The 20,807-nt window shown below is 39.0% G+C and overlaps 1 protein-coding gene across 5 annotated transcripts in view; it reads left to right on the forward strand.

Moving 5' to 3' along the window:
- The window catches only part of LOC131671062 (endophilin-A), a 1,254,901-nt gene that overhangs the window by 181,029 nt on the left and 1,053,065 nt on the right, over window positions 1–20,807 (forward strand). For all 5 annotated transcript variants that reach the window (XM_058947219.1, XM_058947193.1, XM_058947229.1 and 2 more), the window contains one exon: window positions 14,398–14,496. In XM_058947219.1, the coding sequence (XP_058803202.1) occupies window positions 14,452–14,496 (45 nt within the window). In that variant the 5' untranslated portion in view covers window positions 14,398–14,451. The remainder of the gene's footprint in view (window positions 1–14,397; window positions 14,497–20,807) is intronic.

The following is a 20,807-nucleotide window of genomic DNA, read 5'->3' on the forward strand; positions in this document are numbered from 1 at the left end:
CAAACTTATTATGATTCAACACAGAGTGCAAGCCCTATGTAAAAAATACTTACTAAAAGTGTTTAGCACTATTAGTTCAATAGCCAAGGAAACTATTAAAAAACTTGTACCTTCGATAATTACAGATCGACGGAAAAACACAAATGTACTCAAAGAAAGTATTAAAAGCTTAGTTTGTATTGAAAACCTAATCCATGTAGACGAGTTTCCTTGCTTGTACAACTATGATTACTCGATCAATAAAATCTGTATCAAGACGAATTATGAACTCGGAGAAAAATTACGCTCTAGCTCAAATTCTAATCAATTGTTTCAGCAGATGTTTGATAACACTGGTGCTATTGAAATATTCACTGACGCCAGTAAAAGCTCACAAAGCCCTTCCGTTGGCAGCGCGTGCGTATGTCCAGAGGAAAATGTTATCATTAAAAAAAGTATTATAAACAAAGCATCCATCTATACCGCAGAACTTACAGCCATCTCAGATACCATGGATATCGCTCTGATGCATAAAGATCGTAATATAGAAATTTTTACTGACTCATTGAGTTAGCACTTATTGTCTTAGCACTTAGATTTTGCAAAAATAAAGTTGATATCAATTTTCACCTCCTTGAAATTTGCAATAAATATTTAATGTTCCATAATCGAAACAGTCATAACACTTCAGTCACGATATGTTGGATCCCCGCTCATCTCGGTATAACCGGAAATGAGCTTGCGGACACCCATTATAAAGAGGCATTAAAGCAACAGCCAACGGTTCGAAATATCCCTTTCATGGATCTTAAACAAATGTTCAAAAAAATATCTATTGGCCAAATACGTAAATTTATTAAAAACAGATGTCTAAGCACAGGAATACAATACTTTAAAAACTACCATACAGAAATGATTAGCCCATGGTTTGATGGGCATACGCACAGTCGTGAATACATAGTTACGATCTGTCGAAGCCGTAGTAATCACAACAGCTTAAAAGAGTCGCTTGCGAATATTAAAGTCATCGAAGATCCAAGCTGCGACTGCGAACAAGAGGCTCAAAACCTTAATCATGTGGTGTGGCAGTGCCCAATTTTTGAAAAGGAGCGAAAAAGCATGGTGGCATCCTTGTATAAAATGAAACTGTATTTACCAATGGATATTCAATGTATACTCAGCCAACCTAATAACGAAGCTATGAATATTGTTTACGAGTTTATTAAGAAATATAAAATAACCGTATAATCAAGTGGTACCTTAAATTAAAGTAACCTAAGCACTCGTGCACATATGCTCCTTTTTATACTCTTATTAATTATTCATTTTCCCACTCTGTATGTAGCTAAATAACCCTTGTAAAAAGTGTTAATAAAGCATATATTAAAAAAAAAATACAAAAGTTACGACGGTCTGACTGCTGAGTTGCTCAGTCTTGGTCTAAGCTCCCTTGTTTCTCAACTCACGCGCATTATAAATCATTCCATTGATACATCTGTTTTCCCCTCTTCCTGGAAGCTTAATCTTAATAGCCCACTGGCTAAAATCAAAACTCATCAGTCTCTGCCTGACACATGACCGATTGCTCAGCTTTCTGAGTCATCCAAGATCATGGAACGTTTGCTTCATAGATAGTTTTCGGCTTACTTAGAGGCCAATAGTTTTGTGGATGCGAGGCAGACTGGTTTCGACCAGAGTCACTCGACTGAGACCGCCTTGGTCGATCTCTCCTGGACGACATCAGGCATGCTGTTGAGTTGCGTCAGGTAACCATCCTTGTTCTTTTCGATTTCTCGAAGGACTTCAACAGCATCTCTCACGACTTGCTCATTTCTAGGATTAAAGCCTGTCATGTGACTGAATCTTCTTTACGATAGTTCTTCAGTTACCTAACCAAGAGAGCACAGGCTGTGGTCGACCGGAATGGGTTGGTATCACGTTGGTTGCCGGCCTGTGCCGGTGTTCCTCAGGGAAGTGTCCTTGGTCCCCTCTTGTTTGCCTTTTTCATCAATGATCTTCCTAAATCCGCAAATTTAGCATCATTACTTTCCCTCGGAAATCCTTGAAAGCTTCTTCAAGATTCAGCTTGATACTCAGGAGGTTGCGGACTGAGCCAAAGAGAGTGGCCTGCAGCTCAATCTAGCTAAAATGAAAGCAATCATCTTTGGCAGCGAATCATACATTTCTCTCCTAAATCCTGACCTACTTCCTCAAATCATCATAGATAACACCAGCATCCATTTCTCTTTTTCAGTCAAAAGTTTTGGTCTTACTATTTCATCTACTGTGAACTGGAAAATTCACATTTTAAATACCCTACAAAAAGTTTACATAAACTTAAATTCTTTCAGATTTTATAGAAAATCTCTAGCCATCACTACCAAAAAATATCTCGTCCAAACTCTCATTTTCCCTCATTTTACCTATATTTCCTGACATTTAACAAACCAGATAAAACTAGATCAGCTGTCTTCTAGGTTGCCCGTAACGCTTGTGTCAGATTCATATTCGGTTACATCCCGTTCATTTCTTCTAGCAATATTGAGGCTCACATATCCTTCCACAGATTACGATACCGCTAGGTTGGCTCTCCCTCAAATCTCTAAGATACATCACACTTATCCTTCGCACACACAAGACAGTCTGTACATCGTATCCAGCATATCTCACAACGCATCTTTGCCCCCAAACCAGCTCCACTTAAAGCGATCGATCCGCAATCCTCCTATGACTTTCTCCTATCCAACATCACGAATGGAGTCTTGGCTTCACTTTGTGTCGATATATCTGATGTTTCTTCTTAACAAGCTCTCTATCACTAATTTTTACATCTGCAGATACAGTGTACTGAAAACATGGCTGTTTTCGTTATTGGTAATTCTAGAACAACAATTATTACACCGCAGAATTGAATCCGAGTTTCTAACCAATACCGCTGCACTACTGCAGCTACCAACAGCTTCGCTTCCATTTAATACGTCAGTCTTCACTTCCTCCTCTAATTACCTCTAAACCCTCCGCAACTACCTTTCCTTCAATTTTCCTCCATTTAACAAATTCTCCTAAACCTTATCTCCTATCTTTTTGATTCCACATTACACTCGATCCTTCTCACCACTTTCTAGATCAATTTCTTCTTACCTATCCTTTGTTTCCTATTAACTGCTTTATTCTTTCCTTTGGTAAACTTTCTGCTATTTTTAATTTTAACTTATTTATTACTCATCCTCCCTTACAGGGCGATACTTATGAGACTTATGATACTTATGAATCCTATTTAGCTTTCTACCGTTTCTATCTCTAAAATTTGTATGTAAATAATGTAAACATTAGGCTACTTATTATTGTTACATAAGCTTTAACTCAATGTCAATTCTTGTATTTTTGTGAATTTTATCACTTCTGAATTGCGTATCTTACTACGAAACGTTGATATTTTAATTTCTTTAACTGCTTGAATCAATTGCTTTTACTTGTGCTATCGTGCGAAATTTCGGTTTATTTTATTTTTGTTGACTTTGTTTATTTCGATGATTCTATTTATTTTATTTTGTTTGTATCCCTTTTGTACTCGTATTTGCTTAAAACCTATGGGGTTATACCCCAAGATTAATAAAGTTAAATCAGTCAGTCAATTAATCCTTTGTACGCCTTCACTTAGTTGAAAAATCGTTCGAAAATTGTGTGTGCGTGCTCTCTCGATCTCTTTCTCACTTTAGCGTAATGATGATTAGCGCGTAGATTCTAGCGCTGTATCGCACCCGCCGCTTAATGCTGCTATATAAATAAATACATATGAAAGATACATAAAGAAAAAGAACGAGAGTTATCGGTCTGCTGAGAGGGAGGTTCTCACTCGTTATAAATTTTTTATAATTTGGACATTTGCCATGGTAAGAGTTTTATTTGTTTATTAAATGTAAGGTTTTCTTCATATCTAATTATTAAATATACAATTTTGACAGTGTTTCTTTATCACGATTAGAAAAAATGTTATTGTATGCTTTAATTAATGGTAGCAAATATTGTATTTGTTAATGATTTCTCGTAAGTAAATTTTTGAAATCTGTTATTAATTTTACTCTTCTTTCACTGACATCATTAATGGCTTTAATGTTTCTAACTATTTTAAAGCCTTGAATATATTTTCTTTTCTTCTCCTAAAGTATGGATTTTTTTATGAAAATGTCGGGTTAATTTTTAAGCGATTGAAAATATTACTAGCATTTCCGCGAATAAAATCGCTTACCTTCGCCTTTACAATTTTATTTATATTTTTTTCATTTGCAGTAACTCATTTTTCATTGTAAAAGTGCTACATTTTGATTTTAATATTTCACATATCTTTACTTTTTCTTCATTTGAGATCCTCGTGTTACATCTTAAGACGTCTCTTAACTATGATTAAAAAGTTTCGAAACTCCAGTTTCTAAAAAAACTTAAATTCTGTATACTATAATATAGGTACTATAATATAGGTTCTGTAATTTCTTTACTTTATTGTCATATATACTCTTATTAATATTTTTATTTGAGCAAGAGACAGTGCACAAAATCAGGCTACAATATAAACTTTTATAATAAAAATACAAATATTTCTATATTTTCTTTGTTATTAAGTAAGAATTTTTCCAAAAAAGAAATATTTTCAAGTATTATATTGTTTTCGCCATCTATCTAGCATGATGATTGACGCCAGATGGATGAGGAATTCTTTATAATCTTTTCTTGGTTCATATTTTTCTAACTGTTCTAAAAAAAATTAAAAATTTCATCTCTTATATTATTTAAGGAGTCACATACGAAAATATCAATCATACCTATTTTATAAGTATTTTTATCGATCTCTTTCTAGAAACTTTCAAACATTTTTAATTGCTGTGAAATTTCAATTCAAACTTACATTTCAACACTAACTCATATATATGATGCCTGCAGATGAAGTAGAGATCTTTTCTTAGTAATTGTTCTATAAAGAGAGAATTCGATTTTACAATAAATGTTTGCCCACAACTCTACTTACTCAATTATTTATGCAGAGATTCAGAAGGCTTCGGCTACTGAGCAACCTACCGGGCATGCAGGTTGTGACGTTTGCTCGCGAGAAAGCCTGAAATGGGACGAGAATTTGGTCAAACTCAATTTTAGAAATTACAAATCCCAAAGCCAATAATTTATTTAATTACAAACAAAAAAAATTACAAACTTAAATAATAAGATAATAAAATTAAATAAATAACTTAATACAAACAAACGAAGAATAATCATAGTAACAAAAGCAGTCTTTCACGGGCGTGTCCTGTCCGGACAAACGCTCAGGGCGAAACAGTGTTCACGTAGAGGTGCTCAACTGCAGCAAATCTACATTGCTGCACGATATACAGTGGTGAGTCTCTCCGATAGACTTGGACAACCAAAGGTCGCTCAGCGATTGCATTCCTGCTCACCGCAGAGCACCAGGCCGTCCGGAATCCACAACACTGCGGTTATCATGCGTACACCTGTGATGAACGAAAAAACGGGAAAAGAGAGAAAGGAGAGAGAGAGAGAGCTCACACTGGGTTGATCGAGTCGAACTGCCACACATTCCCTTCTCATGGATTTGGACGTCGGTGGCGATGGAGCAAACACTGATGAATCTGTTTCAGTAACCTTGGACGACCCGACTTTCCAGATCAAACCAAATGCAGAATTCTGCAGCGATCTGCGGTGCTGAGAAATCGTCGTCCTCGTCGTACCACCGACGTTTTTCCGAACAGAATCCAGCAATCTCACCTCTGCTTCTACCACCGCTGATCCACCAAGTAGAATCACTGTACCAAAACTATACAAAAACTGTGCAAATTTCTCTTTCCTTTCCTTTTACCGCGCATCACCTTGCTCTCAGTCATGCAGCTCATCCGTCCTCAACTCCCTAAGTCACTAATCCTCAACACATCATATAAACCGGCATTAGTAATGCGCTAACACAATGACATTATTGTTCGGCTTAATGATAGCGTACGTAGATACGGAGAGGCGCAGAACGACATAGAAATTGCTACTAAGCGGTTTTTTCCGTCACAGTTTTAATACGAGATCTGTTTCAAAAAAGTATCCGACCTAACTCGATTTTTAACGAGGATGTTTGGCAACTTTTGAACCACTTATACCACTCTTGTATTTGTGTTCTACCCGTTCACTCATCTTTAAAGGCTTTTTGCAACATTTCAATAGTTTCCATATAACTTTTATCGAGAGTATAGCAAAATTTTATGTAAATTTGTTCTGCTACTTTTAGCAATAAATGAATTGCGACAAACGCAAAAAAGTCGTTGTAAAAAAATACACGTTGCGCGGGAACTAAGGCGTTTTATCAGTATTTCGGGCTATTAACGACAAAGTTAGGAGTTGCTGGTTATGTTTGTACCCTCCAAAGCTCACCTGAGTCTCTCCGCCTGAAGATATAAACGTAGGTCGGATATTTTTGGGACTGACCTCGTATTTCAATAAATAAGTATGTATTTTTTTCTCACTACAGAACATACAAACGGTAACGTTTGACTTTATATTGTTTTTGATTTAATGCAGACTGAAGTTAGTTTTATATCACAAAATTGTATTGTTCTTAGTTAATTCATGAATACATGTAGAAAACATGAAACAATATAGAATTGTTAATTTATAATATAAAATATTATATAAAATTGCTTTTATAACGCGGAATAATCGTTGCCAAAAAATATTTATTAACGAAGTGATACTATAATTTTTTAATACAAAACTTCGTTAACTTTTTCAGGGAAAATTCTCTTGCACGGTTCTCATTTAGCATTAATTATTTGTAACGGTGAATTTCTGCTGTACTCGTCTGGTTTGCTCGCGGCCGTCCGCACAAATTATTTATTCGGGGATTCGGGAAGCAAAAGACGTTCCCACGACTGAATAACGCGTCGAGCATAAACACGTTAAATGCACAGATTTGAAATCGGGATGAAGAGTGATACAGCGGCGAATAAACACAATAGCGGATTAACACACTAGTCTTTTACTTGTCAACAATCGATTACAATTACAATCGAACGCGAAGGTGACTCGGTGACTGATCAGTCTGCCGATCTCCTTGTTAGAGCTAAATATTAGAATAGATGCCCGACAAACACTTTCCGCCGATAAACTATTAACGGGTAGCCAGTAGGTCTGCCGTGCTACCATCCATAAGCAGGCGCCCAAACATGCAAGAGAGAGAGAGAGAAGCAAGAGAAAAATACGGCATCAACCTCGACCTTCAGCCTTTCTGACGGCTAGAGCGCTCCTCAGTGTGACGTCACTGGTGTGTTCTCCGCTGACCGTCTCGCTGATGCTTGTTGTCGTTGCTATTTCTCTTCTCGCTCGTCCTCTCGCTTGTTCCACAATACTGCCACCTCAATCCGCTGTTTCACCCGAGAATTGCTATGGTTGTTTCTGCCACCTCTCCGTTGCTCGATGCTGCAGTACGTCCAATTCCTCGCGCGCGCACCCGCACACCTCGCCGGTTACCCACACGCACCGGTGCCGGGTATCCTTCGGGACACGGCTGGGCACGACCCAGCCTCACACTCTATTACTCGTTCGTGCAGCGAGCGTGTCTCCGAAAACGAATAAAACATCGGCAAGGTCACGGGGCCAACTTGAAAAACCGTGACCTTTCGGTTTTATCCGCGCGCGCGACTTCCTCTGCTCATAGCTTAGCAGAGACTCTCTCGAATTTTCCGCGGCGATCCGCAATTCGAGCGCGCTCTCTCTCTCTCTTTCTCTCTCTTCTTCTTCTGTGCCATCTGCATCGCTCCAGTCGTCAACTCAGCCCGTGTTCAGCACCTTGTCAACAAAAGATCCAAGTATGAGTGTATGTACCAAACGCACATACTCTCAGCTTGACGCGGCGCACGGACTTTTGCGAGAGCCAAACGGACGAAATCGGCCTAGATGAGATTCTCCGTTACATATTACATCCTTATTGTTTGTGGGTATAGGATAATTCCTTTCATCATAGAGATTTTCATCTTCAATTTCCATAAGATACGTTTTCTTCGTAACTATATGAGATGTTTGTCTGTTTTATAAGGCTTGCAACGGTAAATATCGACTCGTTCGCGATTCAGCAGTACTTGAGGGGAGAAAAGAATTGATTAGGAGAGAGCTCTGGGTGCGCGCGAGGGTTTTAGATAGATGAAACGCACGAACAGTATGATATGATTGTCAGTTAGTTAAGCCGTATTTCAAAAGAGTAAAAGTATTTTGGCAGTGAGTGAGCTGATATAGCGGTAAAAGACCGATGATTCACTAGTGTTTTATCGGTAACAAACATAGTGGGCGGCTAGATTGGTGCAGCAACAGCAACACTGACAACTCCCATTAGCAGCCGCAACTGCAACGGAAACAGCAACAGTAACACCAACATAGGCCAGGAGAGTTTGGTGACGAAAAATCACACACAGTTACGGCTGATCACTGTAACCGCAACTCAGGGTAGGTGCACCTATCAGTATCCGTGATATTCATATTAGCTAATACCGCGCGAATAATTTGACGCATGTGCCGGATTACCCCGTCTAATAGTTGTGCATAACGTTAGTTTGCGTATAATTTATACTTTCTCTCTCTCTTCCCGGATTAAATTATAAACCAATACACGAGAAAACTCTTTCGGCCTATATAAAGACTGTGCCATTTAATACAATGAAACGGATTCAGTATAATTCGCTGCCTTGCGATATTTTGTTCCTTGCTCATCGTTAAATCCAATTCCGAGAATTTGAACCGATTTTGTGTAGGGTATTGTGGGAAGTAAAAAAAATTTAGCTTTTGCTTTATTTTTAAACGTATTTATAAAATAAATGTCAATAAAAGAAGAGAAATTATTCAAAATATTATATGATTAATGAGCGAAACAAGCTTTAGCGTACTTTTGCGCGTACGGATATAAAAAGTAATATTACGAGAGCAAAGAACACGTATTGGTACTGCATAAAAGACACTAATTAAAAGATGGCAAGAATTGATAAGATTATCACAGATCTTATATATAAACAAAGCAAATTGATATTTAATAAAAGATGAAATAGAGCAGGTTTTAAAGGGTAGAGCAAGACTCGACTAATCATGAGATCCATACGGCGGCTGGTTGACTTGTGAAATAAAATTCAAACTCGCGTCAAATTGTACGCCTAAGTCGTTAAATACAAGAACTCTGCCAATAAAGTTATCAGAAATGAAATAGTCGTAGTTTGTAGGTATCTTAGTGCAAGAGAAATAAAGCATTGCACAATTAGCAACGTTTAGCATTGGCTCATTACATACACACCAAACCTGAAAATTCTTCAAGTCCAACTACAAGTCAACCGCATTAGCCGGAGAAGTAATGGGCCTAAATAATTTCGTATCGACCATGTAAAAGGAGATCTTAGATGATTTGATCACATTGATGGCATCATTAATGAATATAATTAAAAATAGGGGATCAAGGTGTAAGCCTTGTAGTACGCCAGATGAGGCTGAATACGCGGACGAGACAAATAGCTGAAATTTAATGGAGTATAAATGATTGGACAGATATGAGAAATACCAAGAGAGAACAGGATCATACACATATTAAAACGAGAGTTTACATGTTAATAAAGAATAGTTAAGGCAGTCAAATCTATTGCTGAGATCTATGTAGACAATGTCCATCTGAATATCAGCATCAAATACATCAACCATGTACTCAAGAAACTCAGCAATATTAGTTGTAGTTGATTGATAGAAAATAAAACCGTACTAGGACGTACTGATATAACGAAAGAGGAAAGAAGAAAGCTTATCGGATAATATGTGATGAAATAATTTCGAGGATACATTCAACCTTGCTATTGAATGGATTTTGAAATTTGGTAATTTGAAAGATCGCATAACTCACCACGCGTTTTATAGACAAGGATAGTTAATTCTTATTTCCATAGTTATGGAAAGGTACCCGAACTGAGAGATAAGTTGAAAATATAAAGTATTAATTGTGCAAGACTATGTAAACGATTAATAGTAAATGTCGAAGGAACGCCATCTGAATCAGCGCTTGACGAAGATTTAATGAAAGAAAGACCATACTTGACGTCTTCAATAGTAAAACAAATATGTGACAGTGATTCAAAATCAAATGATGATCCAGAAAAAACGTTGGAGACTGAAGAGAGATGCGAAAACTGAAGAAAATTTTTTAGCAAAAATATTAGTTATATCTAGGCCATGTCTTGCTCCGATATTATCTAAAAACATACAGTCAGGGTATAAATTGTGGCTACGGTCGCAATTTGCAAACTTCCAAAAATCACTAGAGTTCGAGAATAGAGATTCTTCAGTATCTTTACTAAATAAATTAAAATTAGGAGCTTACACATTGATCTGAGAAGCCTAAAATCTGATAATGCTTGTCCGCTATCCGACAATTTAAATAACTGATGCGCTTATTTCTTCTTAAAAACAGCTGCCTGTACCCCTTTAGACGTCCACTTAGGAAACGGCGGAGTACAAGTGCTAATAATTAGTGTATTAAAGCTAATCACCTCGAATAACCTTTCATAAAAACGGTCAACTAATGTATTTATATGATAAAGGTAAGCACTCAAAAAATCGTCCCAGTCTATTTTTGATAGCGATGACTTGATAGTTTGATAGTTGGCTTTGTTGAAATTAAAGGTGGTTGTAGAACCGCTTATTGATAATGATGATGATGTCGCCTCACTATGTAGTATATCTACAATAAACGGTTCGTGAAACCTATCTGAAAGCATCAGAAGGATTCACTGGAAAACTTAAAGCTGCCGGTTTGTTACAGGTCAGATCCAGAGAATTCCTTGCACTGTTAACCAATGAAGATAGTTAAGAGCACTGCAGTAGATTCATGGAATATTCCAAACGATGTGTGGAAGAACAAACGTCTCGATTTGCGAGTATACTATCAGCTGAGAGCAGACCCTCTAAAACAGACCAAGTACATCGCGAAAGATTGAATTCTCCAATCATAAGTATAGTTTATAACGGGGTTATGACCCGACGCGGATCACTCGTTATATAAATTACGAGGGAATTAGAAATAGCTCGGTGTGGGCCTCGTAATAGACTGCGCAAAGCCTAACCCAGCAGCAACAGGAACGTTGTGGTGCAGCGTCTGTTACCTTGGTCCGCGGAGAGCGTCGTGTAGTCCTTTGGGCGCTTTGGAGCGATCACGAAATTCAGGTGCGAAAGCCGGACGGAACGGGATTGTTTACGATAGGTAAAAAGGAAGCGCAGAGGAAGAAAACAGATATACGAGCAGCATTGAGTTTACTACAGAGAATAGTACGAAGTTAATACGCAGCGTAAGCGGTAGAGAGAGCGGCGAAAAGCTAGCGAGAGAGACACGTATTCGAGGTGGTACTTACAATGACGTCTCGGAGTCAGCCATGGAGACGGTGTTCTCGGCCTCGCACATGGTCTGCGAGAACGCGCAGTACGCAACTCGAATGCGGTCAAAAGGCGGGCGGCTTTGAAGGCTCGCACGCGTAGTCGCTGGAATTAGCTCGCCAAAACACTAGGCAATCTCGGCACCAAACCTCACACCGAGTGGGCACTCGCGTACTCGCCAGAAACACCAAGGAAATAGTCGCAGATCACAAAAGGTCGCAAGCACGTATATGCGCTCGTCACACGTCCACGTGCTTCGAAGTCGCCGGTACAAGAGAGAGTTCTTATCACGGGGCTTTTTCCTGCCCCACTCTCCTACTCGCGCGCGTCGCGCCGGCCTCCCGAATTCTTTCTCTCTAGCTCGCCCTCTATTAGCGCTCTCTCTGACTTACCTTTGGCTGCCATACAAGTGAGATAATTATATGACAAATATAATTATATAAAAATAATTATAATTATGTGTGAGGAGAGAGAGACATAACGAGGGTCTGGCCGCTCGTTATAAGTTGCAGATCTATGAAAGTAGATATGTGAAATTAGATCTGTGAAAAATCCTCCAAGTTCTGAATCCAAATCAACATCTCTTCGTCTCTTGATTTTTCACTGCAAGATAAACTTCGGTTTCTCCTTATTCATTTGTAGCCAGAAATCTGAGAAACTGCATCGCTGACTATTTTATCTAGCCAATACTTTGTTAAAATTATAATATTGTCTTTTTGAACATTCGTGAGGACAGTATGAATAAATGAATCGATTTTTGACTTAATGCCTCCTATATTCTGTTAGTAAATTGACAAGTTAATAAATTTATTGGCTACAATTATGTGCTTTTTGATGAGACAATCTTCGGGATGTCATTAATATATTTGATTTTAAGAGTTGTTTCCCTCACCTGGGAGCGAGAATTTTGCTCTGCAATTTTATCACGAAGTTGTTGACGCTACTTAATGGTTCGATCTGGTCCACACTTCATGTTCGGAATATATTTGAACAGCTCCGGAGTATGGCGAGTAATCTAAAGAATATTATCATAAATACGAAGAAAAACCTTCAGTAGTTTAATCGCATCTCCAGTTTTTTTATCCAGACGCAAAGTAGTGATTATAGCAACATCAAAATTGGCCCCAACAATAAGTGCAGTAAAGTTTGCAGTATCAAGTGATGCACAGAATCGTTCAGGAAAATTGTAAACAATAACATTGCGCTCTCCTTTCCTCTGATCATTATCGGCGAGATAATGATCACAGGAAAAACTAACTTATAATAATTATAAGTTCAGCGATAGTTTTTTCCTCATGCTGATAACTTTGCAACCATGCTCTCGACCGACATAATTCTACCCTCCAAATCATCAACACGAATAGTCTGCTTGGTTAATCCTGAATTAATTTTCTCAACCTGTGATAATAGGTATTGAGTAGAAGTCGATAAGTCGTGATGCTTCGTGGCAAACTTCGACTCAAGAGAGTCTGCCCGTACAATCAAATTCTCCGAAATCTTAGCAAATCTATCGCAGCGAGTCTTAACCTCATCAGAAACGTTAACCAGTATATTGAATCTTTCGATAAATTTTCCGTCCCGTCGAATTTCTTGTCAAATAGGCTTTTATATTCTCTTCAATATCGATATTAGAAGCATAACTAAGCTGGAAGTTAATGTTGTTGACACTTTTACCTGCGGATCAGGCATAAAATTAACTGGATTTACCGCCAACAGATCACAAAAATCTGCGTGTACAGCTGTAAGATAGAGAGGTAGAGTGCGAAACTGACCTCGCTTAAATCTCGAAATTTTCGCAATATATCTTAAATAAGCCATTCGACAATCTCGAGGTCTCATTTGCACAGCTCTTATGGAAAAATGATTTGCACCCAGGGCACTGTGTGGCATCATTGATATTAATAGATCCCTCGGATGGACAAAAAAAGCACTGTTAATCAGACATCACAGCACTTTTATTTATGACAAAAAAATTTTGCAAAAACTTGTGAAATTGATTGTATAAATCGGTTGATAATGCACTCAAATTGTTAAATAATGATGTATGAACAACAATCAGTAGCAATATCTAGCAGACAGAGCAGCAAAGCACTATGATCTGTCACTTGCTAAGCTGAATTGAGACTGAGACCTAGTTCAAATCTGAACTTATTAAATGTCTTACCATAACAGTTCCTTGTACAAAGTCCTATAAATTCAAGCTTATATCTAGCTGAAATATTTATGTTTATGATCTGTGCAGTTTTTTGTATTTTGTATTTTGTCTTAAAGAAATATCTTTTTATCTTTGTATCTGTCTCGGTGTCTGTCTCTTTCTTATTTTCTTACGAATGTTCTGAAAAATTAGTGCCCGGTGAATGATCATGCCGCAGAATCGCTTTAATCTCCAAGCATTCAATTATGGTCATCAAGACAGTAGTATAGCCATCTAACATTAGTGCTGACAACTGTGTTCAATTTGTTAATTTTCCTTACACGACACCATTGCGAGGTTCTGCCTCGCCTCATGTTTATATACGGTCCTTTGTTAGTTTATATAATACTTGTTTATATTGGAAATAAAGTATCCACCCATTTCTTAACCTCCGCATAAATGTGATTATCCCTCTCCCGTTTGAGGTTTGTATTCCTCCAACATAATATTTAGTGGTTGGTGTATTCGTATTTTTTCCCCGCCCAAACAAATAATCTCTAATCGATGTCTCGAGTTGTAAACAATTTTTTTCTCGTAATGACTATTCTCATTACAAACTACACTAGATATTTCAAATTTTTTATGAGAATTTCGAAGAATCATGAAACTAGTAAATATTGGTATGTTGTAAAATATAAATATTAATAGCAATTTTGCATACCAACAGTATGTACTTAACGTAGTCTTTTTTCTCGGTTTATAATAGGTATATTATTTAAGTATGTTATTGTGCGAAAAAAATAATATTAGTAGAATGAATTATAATCGATATATACTAATTCTAGGTTTTTATTGTCAAGTATTCTTATTAGATTGACGCAGTTCAAAAAATAATAAAAATGGCTTTTGCTGGGTTGAAGAAGCAAATCAATAAGGCTAATCAGGTAAGATGATTTTATCTTAAAACTTTATAAATAAATAACATATTGTTTGAAAAAATAAATTTTATCATAGTTCAATGATTAATTTTAATATTAAAAATCTTTGACTCAATTTCACGATGTAAAATACAACTTCAGTAAAAAAATGATTTTTCTCTAAGTATATTTAATTTCTGAAAACTATAAAAAGTTCACCTATATGCATTAAGTACATAAAAACGCTACCAAACGACCAAAAGTATTTACAAAAACAGTGTTAGTCAAATAATAGAAAACAGCGATACAGGCAATCGGTGAGGTATTATCTCAGAAAGATGCAGCACTAATGATACAGGAAAACCACAGATTTATAAATAGATAAGTATAGATGTCATTGAAATCATTCTGATAGAACATTAAAAATATATCACTCTAAGTTTCTTCTTTGATTGAAGTAGAAATCACTTTCAATGTTGTTCATATCCTCAATTTCTCAATTTCAATAAAACATAAGATACATACGAGTAGTAAAATTGATATCTCTTTTACTCTCTGTCTCACTCTCTCTCTCTCTCACACATTTATATCGCATATCTTTCATTCTGTTCATCTTTGCCGTATTTTCAACTTTTTGAAGTTTAAACTTCTTTCATTTTAATAATATTCTTATACTTGCTGAGTTATACAGAGTCATAATACTGTTAGCTGTGTTAATAAATAGTCATCAATAGATCCTACAGCACGTTTTCACCTAGTGTTTTTGCATCGAATTTCCACTATACCGAACTCATTCTTCTAATTTTCATCATCATCATCTTTCAAATATTATATCATCAGCAAGATCATAACTTGTTATACTTACTTCATGTGACGTAATTAATATTTTTGACACTCTAACTAACAAGGGAACAATCCCAACCGACCGCCTTCAATTTTGTTGCAATTGAGATAAGTTATACTTTATAAAAAATAAGAGACACGTATTTCTTTTTATCGGCGGAAAAAGCTGTCTAGGGGCTGAAAACCACCCTCAAAAGTCATCCCTAAAATTAGTTCAACAGCAGTAACTTTGGTTGTAATGAATCTTTTTTGATGAAACAAAATAGAAAAAATTTCTTACTTAAAAAACAACAAAACTGCATAGTTTTTGACTCGGGGGTTGCAACCCCTACGATGTACAGGGGTAAGACTACATTTTTGATTGGATTTTTCGTGTACAGAATCACAAAATTATCATTAAAAAATTGAAAAATAAATTTTCATCTAGGAAATGGTAAAATAAAATCGACATGTTTCGTCGTTTTTTCATTTTTACGTATTTCAAGGGTGAACTACTCCTAAACCCTATTAATACTATATAAATAGTTGCCGATCACCAATTTTGCTGATTTTTCATTTGCTATGATGCTTAAAAATTGATAAGAGAATTATACTGTTGTTGTGCTAAAAAGGGAATTTGCGGTTTGGAAACCACCCTCAAAAGCCACCCTAAAAATCTTTTATATAGATTTTATCAAATTTTTTTTTGTCGAAAAATAGTCATAAATACCGAAGTTATTGCTTTAACAATGTTTTGGGGGTGGCTATTGAGGCTGGTTTCCAGATCGGAAATTTCTTTTCTAGCAAATAACAGTTTAACTCTCTCATCAATTTTTAAGCGTCATAGCAACTGGAAAATCAGCGAAATTGGTGATTGGCAACTATTTATATAGCAATAGTAAGGTTTAGAGTTGATTCACTTTCGAAATTTTGAATAATGAAAAATCTCCAAAGCTGGTCAATATTATTTTATCATTTTCTAGATGAAAATTTATTTTTTAATTTTTATGGTAATTTCGTGACTTTTTACGCGAAAAATCCAATCAAAAAAGTTATCCTTTCCCTTTACATCGTAGGGCTTGCAATTCCCAGAGATAAAACCTATACGTATAATTATATTCACTTTTTTAAAACGAATTTTAAAAATTTTTTGTTGTCGAAAAGTATTGATATAAACCGAAGATATTGCTGTAATAGTCTTTTAGGGATAGTTTTTGAGGGTGGTCTTCAGCCGTTACATTTATTTTCATACAGACTAACAGTGTCATTGTCTAGCCCACATTTAAACGTCATAGCATATGGAAAATCAGCAAAATTGGTGATCGGCAACTATTTATATAGTATTAATAGGGTTTAGGAGTAGTTCATCCTTGAAATACGTAAAAATGAAAAAACGACGAAACATGTCGATTTTATTTTACCATTTCCTAGATGAAAATTTATTTTTCAATTTTTTAATGATAATTTTGTGATTCTGTACACGAAAAATCCAATCAAAAATGTAGTCTTTCCCCTCTACATCGTAGAGGTTGCAACCCCCGAGTCAAAAACTATGTAGTTTTGTTGTTTTTTAAGTAAGAAATTTTTTCCATTTCGTTTCATCATGTAACGAAACTCGCTTGTTATCAATTTTTAAAGGTGGGCAAGTGAGGCGCACTCGCTCATAGCAATCGAGAAGGAGGAGAGGGAAAGGTAAAAAAATACAATTAAAAATCACACTTCAGTAATATTAGATGAATCTTTACCTTATTATTATTACCGTAACTTATAAAACCTTAAACTAACGAACAACGAAGATTGATACGCCTTAAATTTTATTGAACACAACGGTGGTACTAACACATACTACGCATCAGAAAAAACGTAAAAACAAATTAACTATAATTAACCGCGTTTACTAATATCTAACCGATACACAGAACGTGTCACTCGGCAGGTGACTGCCTTGACGATAAAACAACTTAACCTACTTATACTAAGAGAAAACCGTCCGGTGAAGGATCGCCTTGACGGCACGCTATCTTAACAAATAATGCCGGTTTTATAATCACAAGCAGGTAGCCGGTGTGCTAACGCCTTGCCACGTACTAGACCTTTACACCTACTCGCTATGCCGCCAAAGAGATAGAGAGAGAAAAAGAAAGAATAAAGGAGAAAGGGCCTTGACCTTAGTTGTGCGGGAACGGGGAGGACTGGCTGCGCCCTGCGGATGGTGTTGCTGGCCGTCGCTGGGTGACTCCTAGCCGGCTTCTTCCAGGTAGCGTCCCTCGCAAAGATGTTGGAAAAGGCACTAGTCCTTTGTCCTTCTTGGCTTCTCGTCTCAGCTCCTTGGCGGCGTGTGCGTGTTCGGCTGAATTCTACCTCTGCACATTGCACTGACTACACCACTGACCGACTTAGAACCGTCTCACCGTTCGCTTGCTTCCGCAATCGACAGCTTCCCCGCTTTCCTTCTTTTCTCCCCACTTTACCTACTCATTAGGCGGTGCGCGACCAAAGTACTAATTCGTTACGCGTCGCGCGCCTGCCTAATTCTGCGTGGGCCTTGCACGCCCCCCCCCCTCTCTCTCTCTCTCCCTCTCTTTCTAACGCTTAGCGTCGTCCACTTTTCGGCTTCGGGCCGGCTCGTCCTCGCTCGGCAACCTCCGTCGGCTAGAACAAAGACCATGCATTAGGCGCATTCTTAAATTTGCCCAACGCTGGCCACCGTGCCTTGCCGAGAGAGGGGGTAATGGGGAAAAATACCGACGAGAATAAGCGTAACGCTTACTCTCGTCACAATAAAAAAAAATTCATTATAACTAAAGTTACTGCTATTTAATTGTTTTTAGAGGTGACTTTTGAGAGTGGGTTTCACCCCTTAGACAGCTTTTTCCATCAATAAAAAAAATCGTCTCTCTTATTTTTCTATAAAGAATAACATATCTCAATTGCAACAAAATCGAAGATCAATTTGGTCCACTCCGGCTGTAGACGAGCCACAAGCCGGACGATCTCGGACGGTACTCCGTCCGGTCCTGGTGCCTTACCCGTCTTCATCGCATTCGTTGCTCTGGTGAGCTCCTCAGCGGTAATGGCGGGGGGCATTTGTGCGTCCACGTCGTCCGTCACGTTTATCCTAATCGGGTGCATCGGAAACAATCCGACAACAATTCATCCTGCTGTTTCGGCACCTTTAAGTTCCAGTGAGACTCGGACCCCTAGTTCCCCGGTCACGATCTTGTAGCCGGTTCCCGAGAGATCCTCGTTCACCTCCTCGCAGAGCTTCCTCCAGCATCGCGTCTTGCTGTCCCGTATTGCTTTCGTCAGCGTCTTCCGTGTTGTTTTGTATATGGCTTGGAAGTTTTTCCTTTCCGGTCCACCCCTTGCCCTGTCACGTCGCCGATTTGTCAGGCATATCCTGCGTAGTTCGGCTATCTCGTTCGTCCACCAGTATTGTGGTTGTCTTTGTTGAATCTGTCGACGTTTCGGCATTGTGCTTCTGCACAAGATGTCTATTAATTTGGCCGTCTCGTCTGTCAGTCTTTCCGTTCTTTGCCGGCCCATTAGTTCGGGGGGAATTCCCACCTGTGGAGCCGACGCTTCCATTAGCTCCTGGGAAAATTTTCGTCCATCGAGTTTACGTAGATTCCACCACGGGGGTTGGTGAGTCCTCGTTCGCATCGTTCCCGTCTGTCCCACCACTTCGAAGACGATGTACTGGTGATCGCTGGCTGTGTAGTCTTCGATCACCAACCATCCCCTCAGCCGTGGCAGGATTCTGTCCGACGGCATCGTGACATCGGAGATGGAATCTCCGACATCTGGACGTCTACACGTCGGTGTTTGTTCCGTATTTACCACTACTAGATTGAGCCTTGCGGTCATTTCCAGCAGTAATCGTCCGCGTCAATTCGTTTCGTTAATTCCCCGCTTGGTTGCCTTCGCGTTTAAATCCCCTGCAACGATGACATCCCCGGGCAGGTTCCTGATCCCGTCTTCTAGGAGTGCCGCCTTTCATTCGAACTATATCGTGGTGCAGTTGAATATCAGGTAGACGCTGAGATAAGTTACAGTGCCAACCGTGACCCAGACGTAGTCGTCCCCGATACCGCGATTGGATACTCTAGATTGGGTGCCACCCCTTACCCAGATAGCAGTGGTCTCTGTCTCGTTCGTGATGTAGGTCTGGGTCGTTCTTCTCCTATATAGTTCACTCAGGATCAGGATGTCCGCGTCATATTTGTCGGTTATCTGAGGTAGGAGAATGTCTGCAGTCCTACTTCGATTCAGGTTTCCCTGGATTATTCTGTCCATCCTCCGGCCCATCCCCTGCACTCCTCCAGCGTGGCCCGGAACACGGCACATCTGCCGCTTCCGGTAAGGTGGGCAAGGTCTCTGTACCCGGCCTCGGAGCACAGTGAGCAGACCGGCTTGTTTTTACATTTCGTTGCGTAGTGTCCGGATGTGCCACACTTGCGGCACCATTTCGTCCTGTCCTTTCCTGTGCATTCAGCTTTCACATGGCCGAAGCCCAGGAATCTGTAACATTTTGTCACCGTCAGTCGTTTCCAAACGCGGCAATGCACCTAGACAATTCCGATCCGACCAAACCAAAGCAACGCATCGGCTTCCCGCGATTCTAATTCGCAGACCGCCATATACTGCTCAGCGCGATTTGGACCAAAAATGTGGACTCGGAAGTCCGTGTCTCGTCCCATCTCTCATCTGAGCGCGTACGTCACGTCTTTTGGAGTCGCAACGCAGTCCAGATCCATGATCTTCAATTGGACCTTGGAGGTCATGGCACTGACACTGCCTGCTTCCCTGATCGCATCTTGGAATTATCGTCCAAACATCTCGCGTCCGTCCGGATTGTCTGCGTCTACCTGTAGCTTCAGAAGATATAAACCATTCTTCGTCTTCTTCAGGGTTGTCACCTGGACGTGGCTCTCCTTCGAGCCGATCGTCGTCCGTATTTTCCGTACTATATCGGAGTATGTCGTGTCCGTGCCCGGCCTGATCAGGACAGCCAGTTCCCTTTTCCGGTGGGTTAGTCCGCCTCTGTCAGACCGATTCTTTGCGTCCGTTTTCTTTTTTATCTTGTCTGTTCTTTTTCATGTTACCGTCTGCTAGTCCTTGGTCGGTTCCGTCGTCGATAGCCTTTTTTGTGAGGGCTCCGGCGTGGTTCCGGCCGGCGAACGTTTTTGTTTCGTCCGTAGCGTTTCTTCGTTATTTTCCGCTGTCGTGTCTGTATTGTTGTTGTCTTGAGAACGTCTTCCCGAAACAGTCTTGAGAATTGTCTTAATTCCCATCTTCACTGTCATGTTCATGTTCTTCTGTACGTTTGCTGTTTTGGCCATTTTCGTCGCCATCTCTTGTATGACCCATAGCACTTCCGTCACGTCTCGTGTGTCGTTTGTCATTGTGGGTGTTCGTCTTGTCGTCGGTTCTTGGCTCTCAGCGGCAGAGGCGTAGCTCACCCCGCTGCCACTGCTCGACACTCTGTCCGTCCTCTGTCGTTTTGGTAGGCTCAG

This window comes from Phymastichus coffea, unplaced genomic scaffold, assembly GCF_024137745.1.
Source record: "Phymastichus coffea isolate CEN01 unplaced genomic scaffold, Cenicafe_Pcof_1.1 PCOF00009, whole genome shotgun sequence".
Classification (NCBI taxonomy): domain Eukaryota; kingdom Metazoa; phylum Arthropoda; class Insecta; order Hymenoptera; family Eulophidae; genus Phymastichus; species Phymastichus coffea.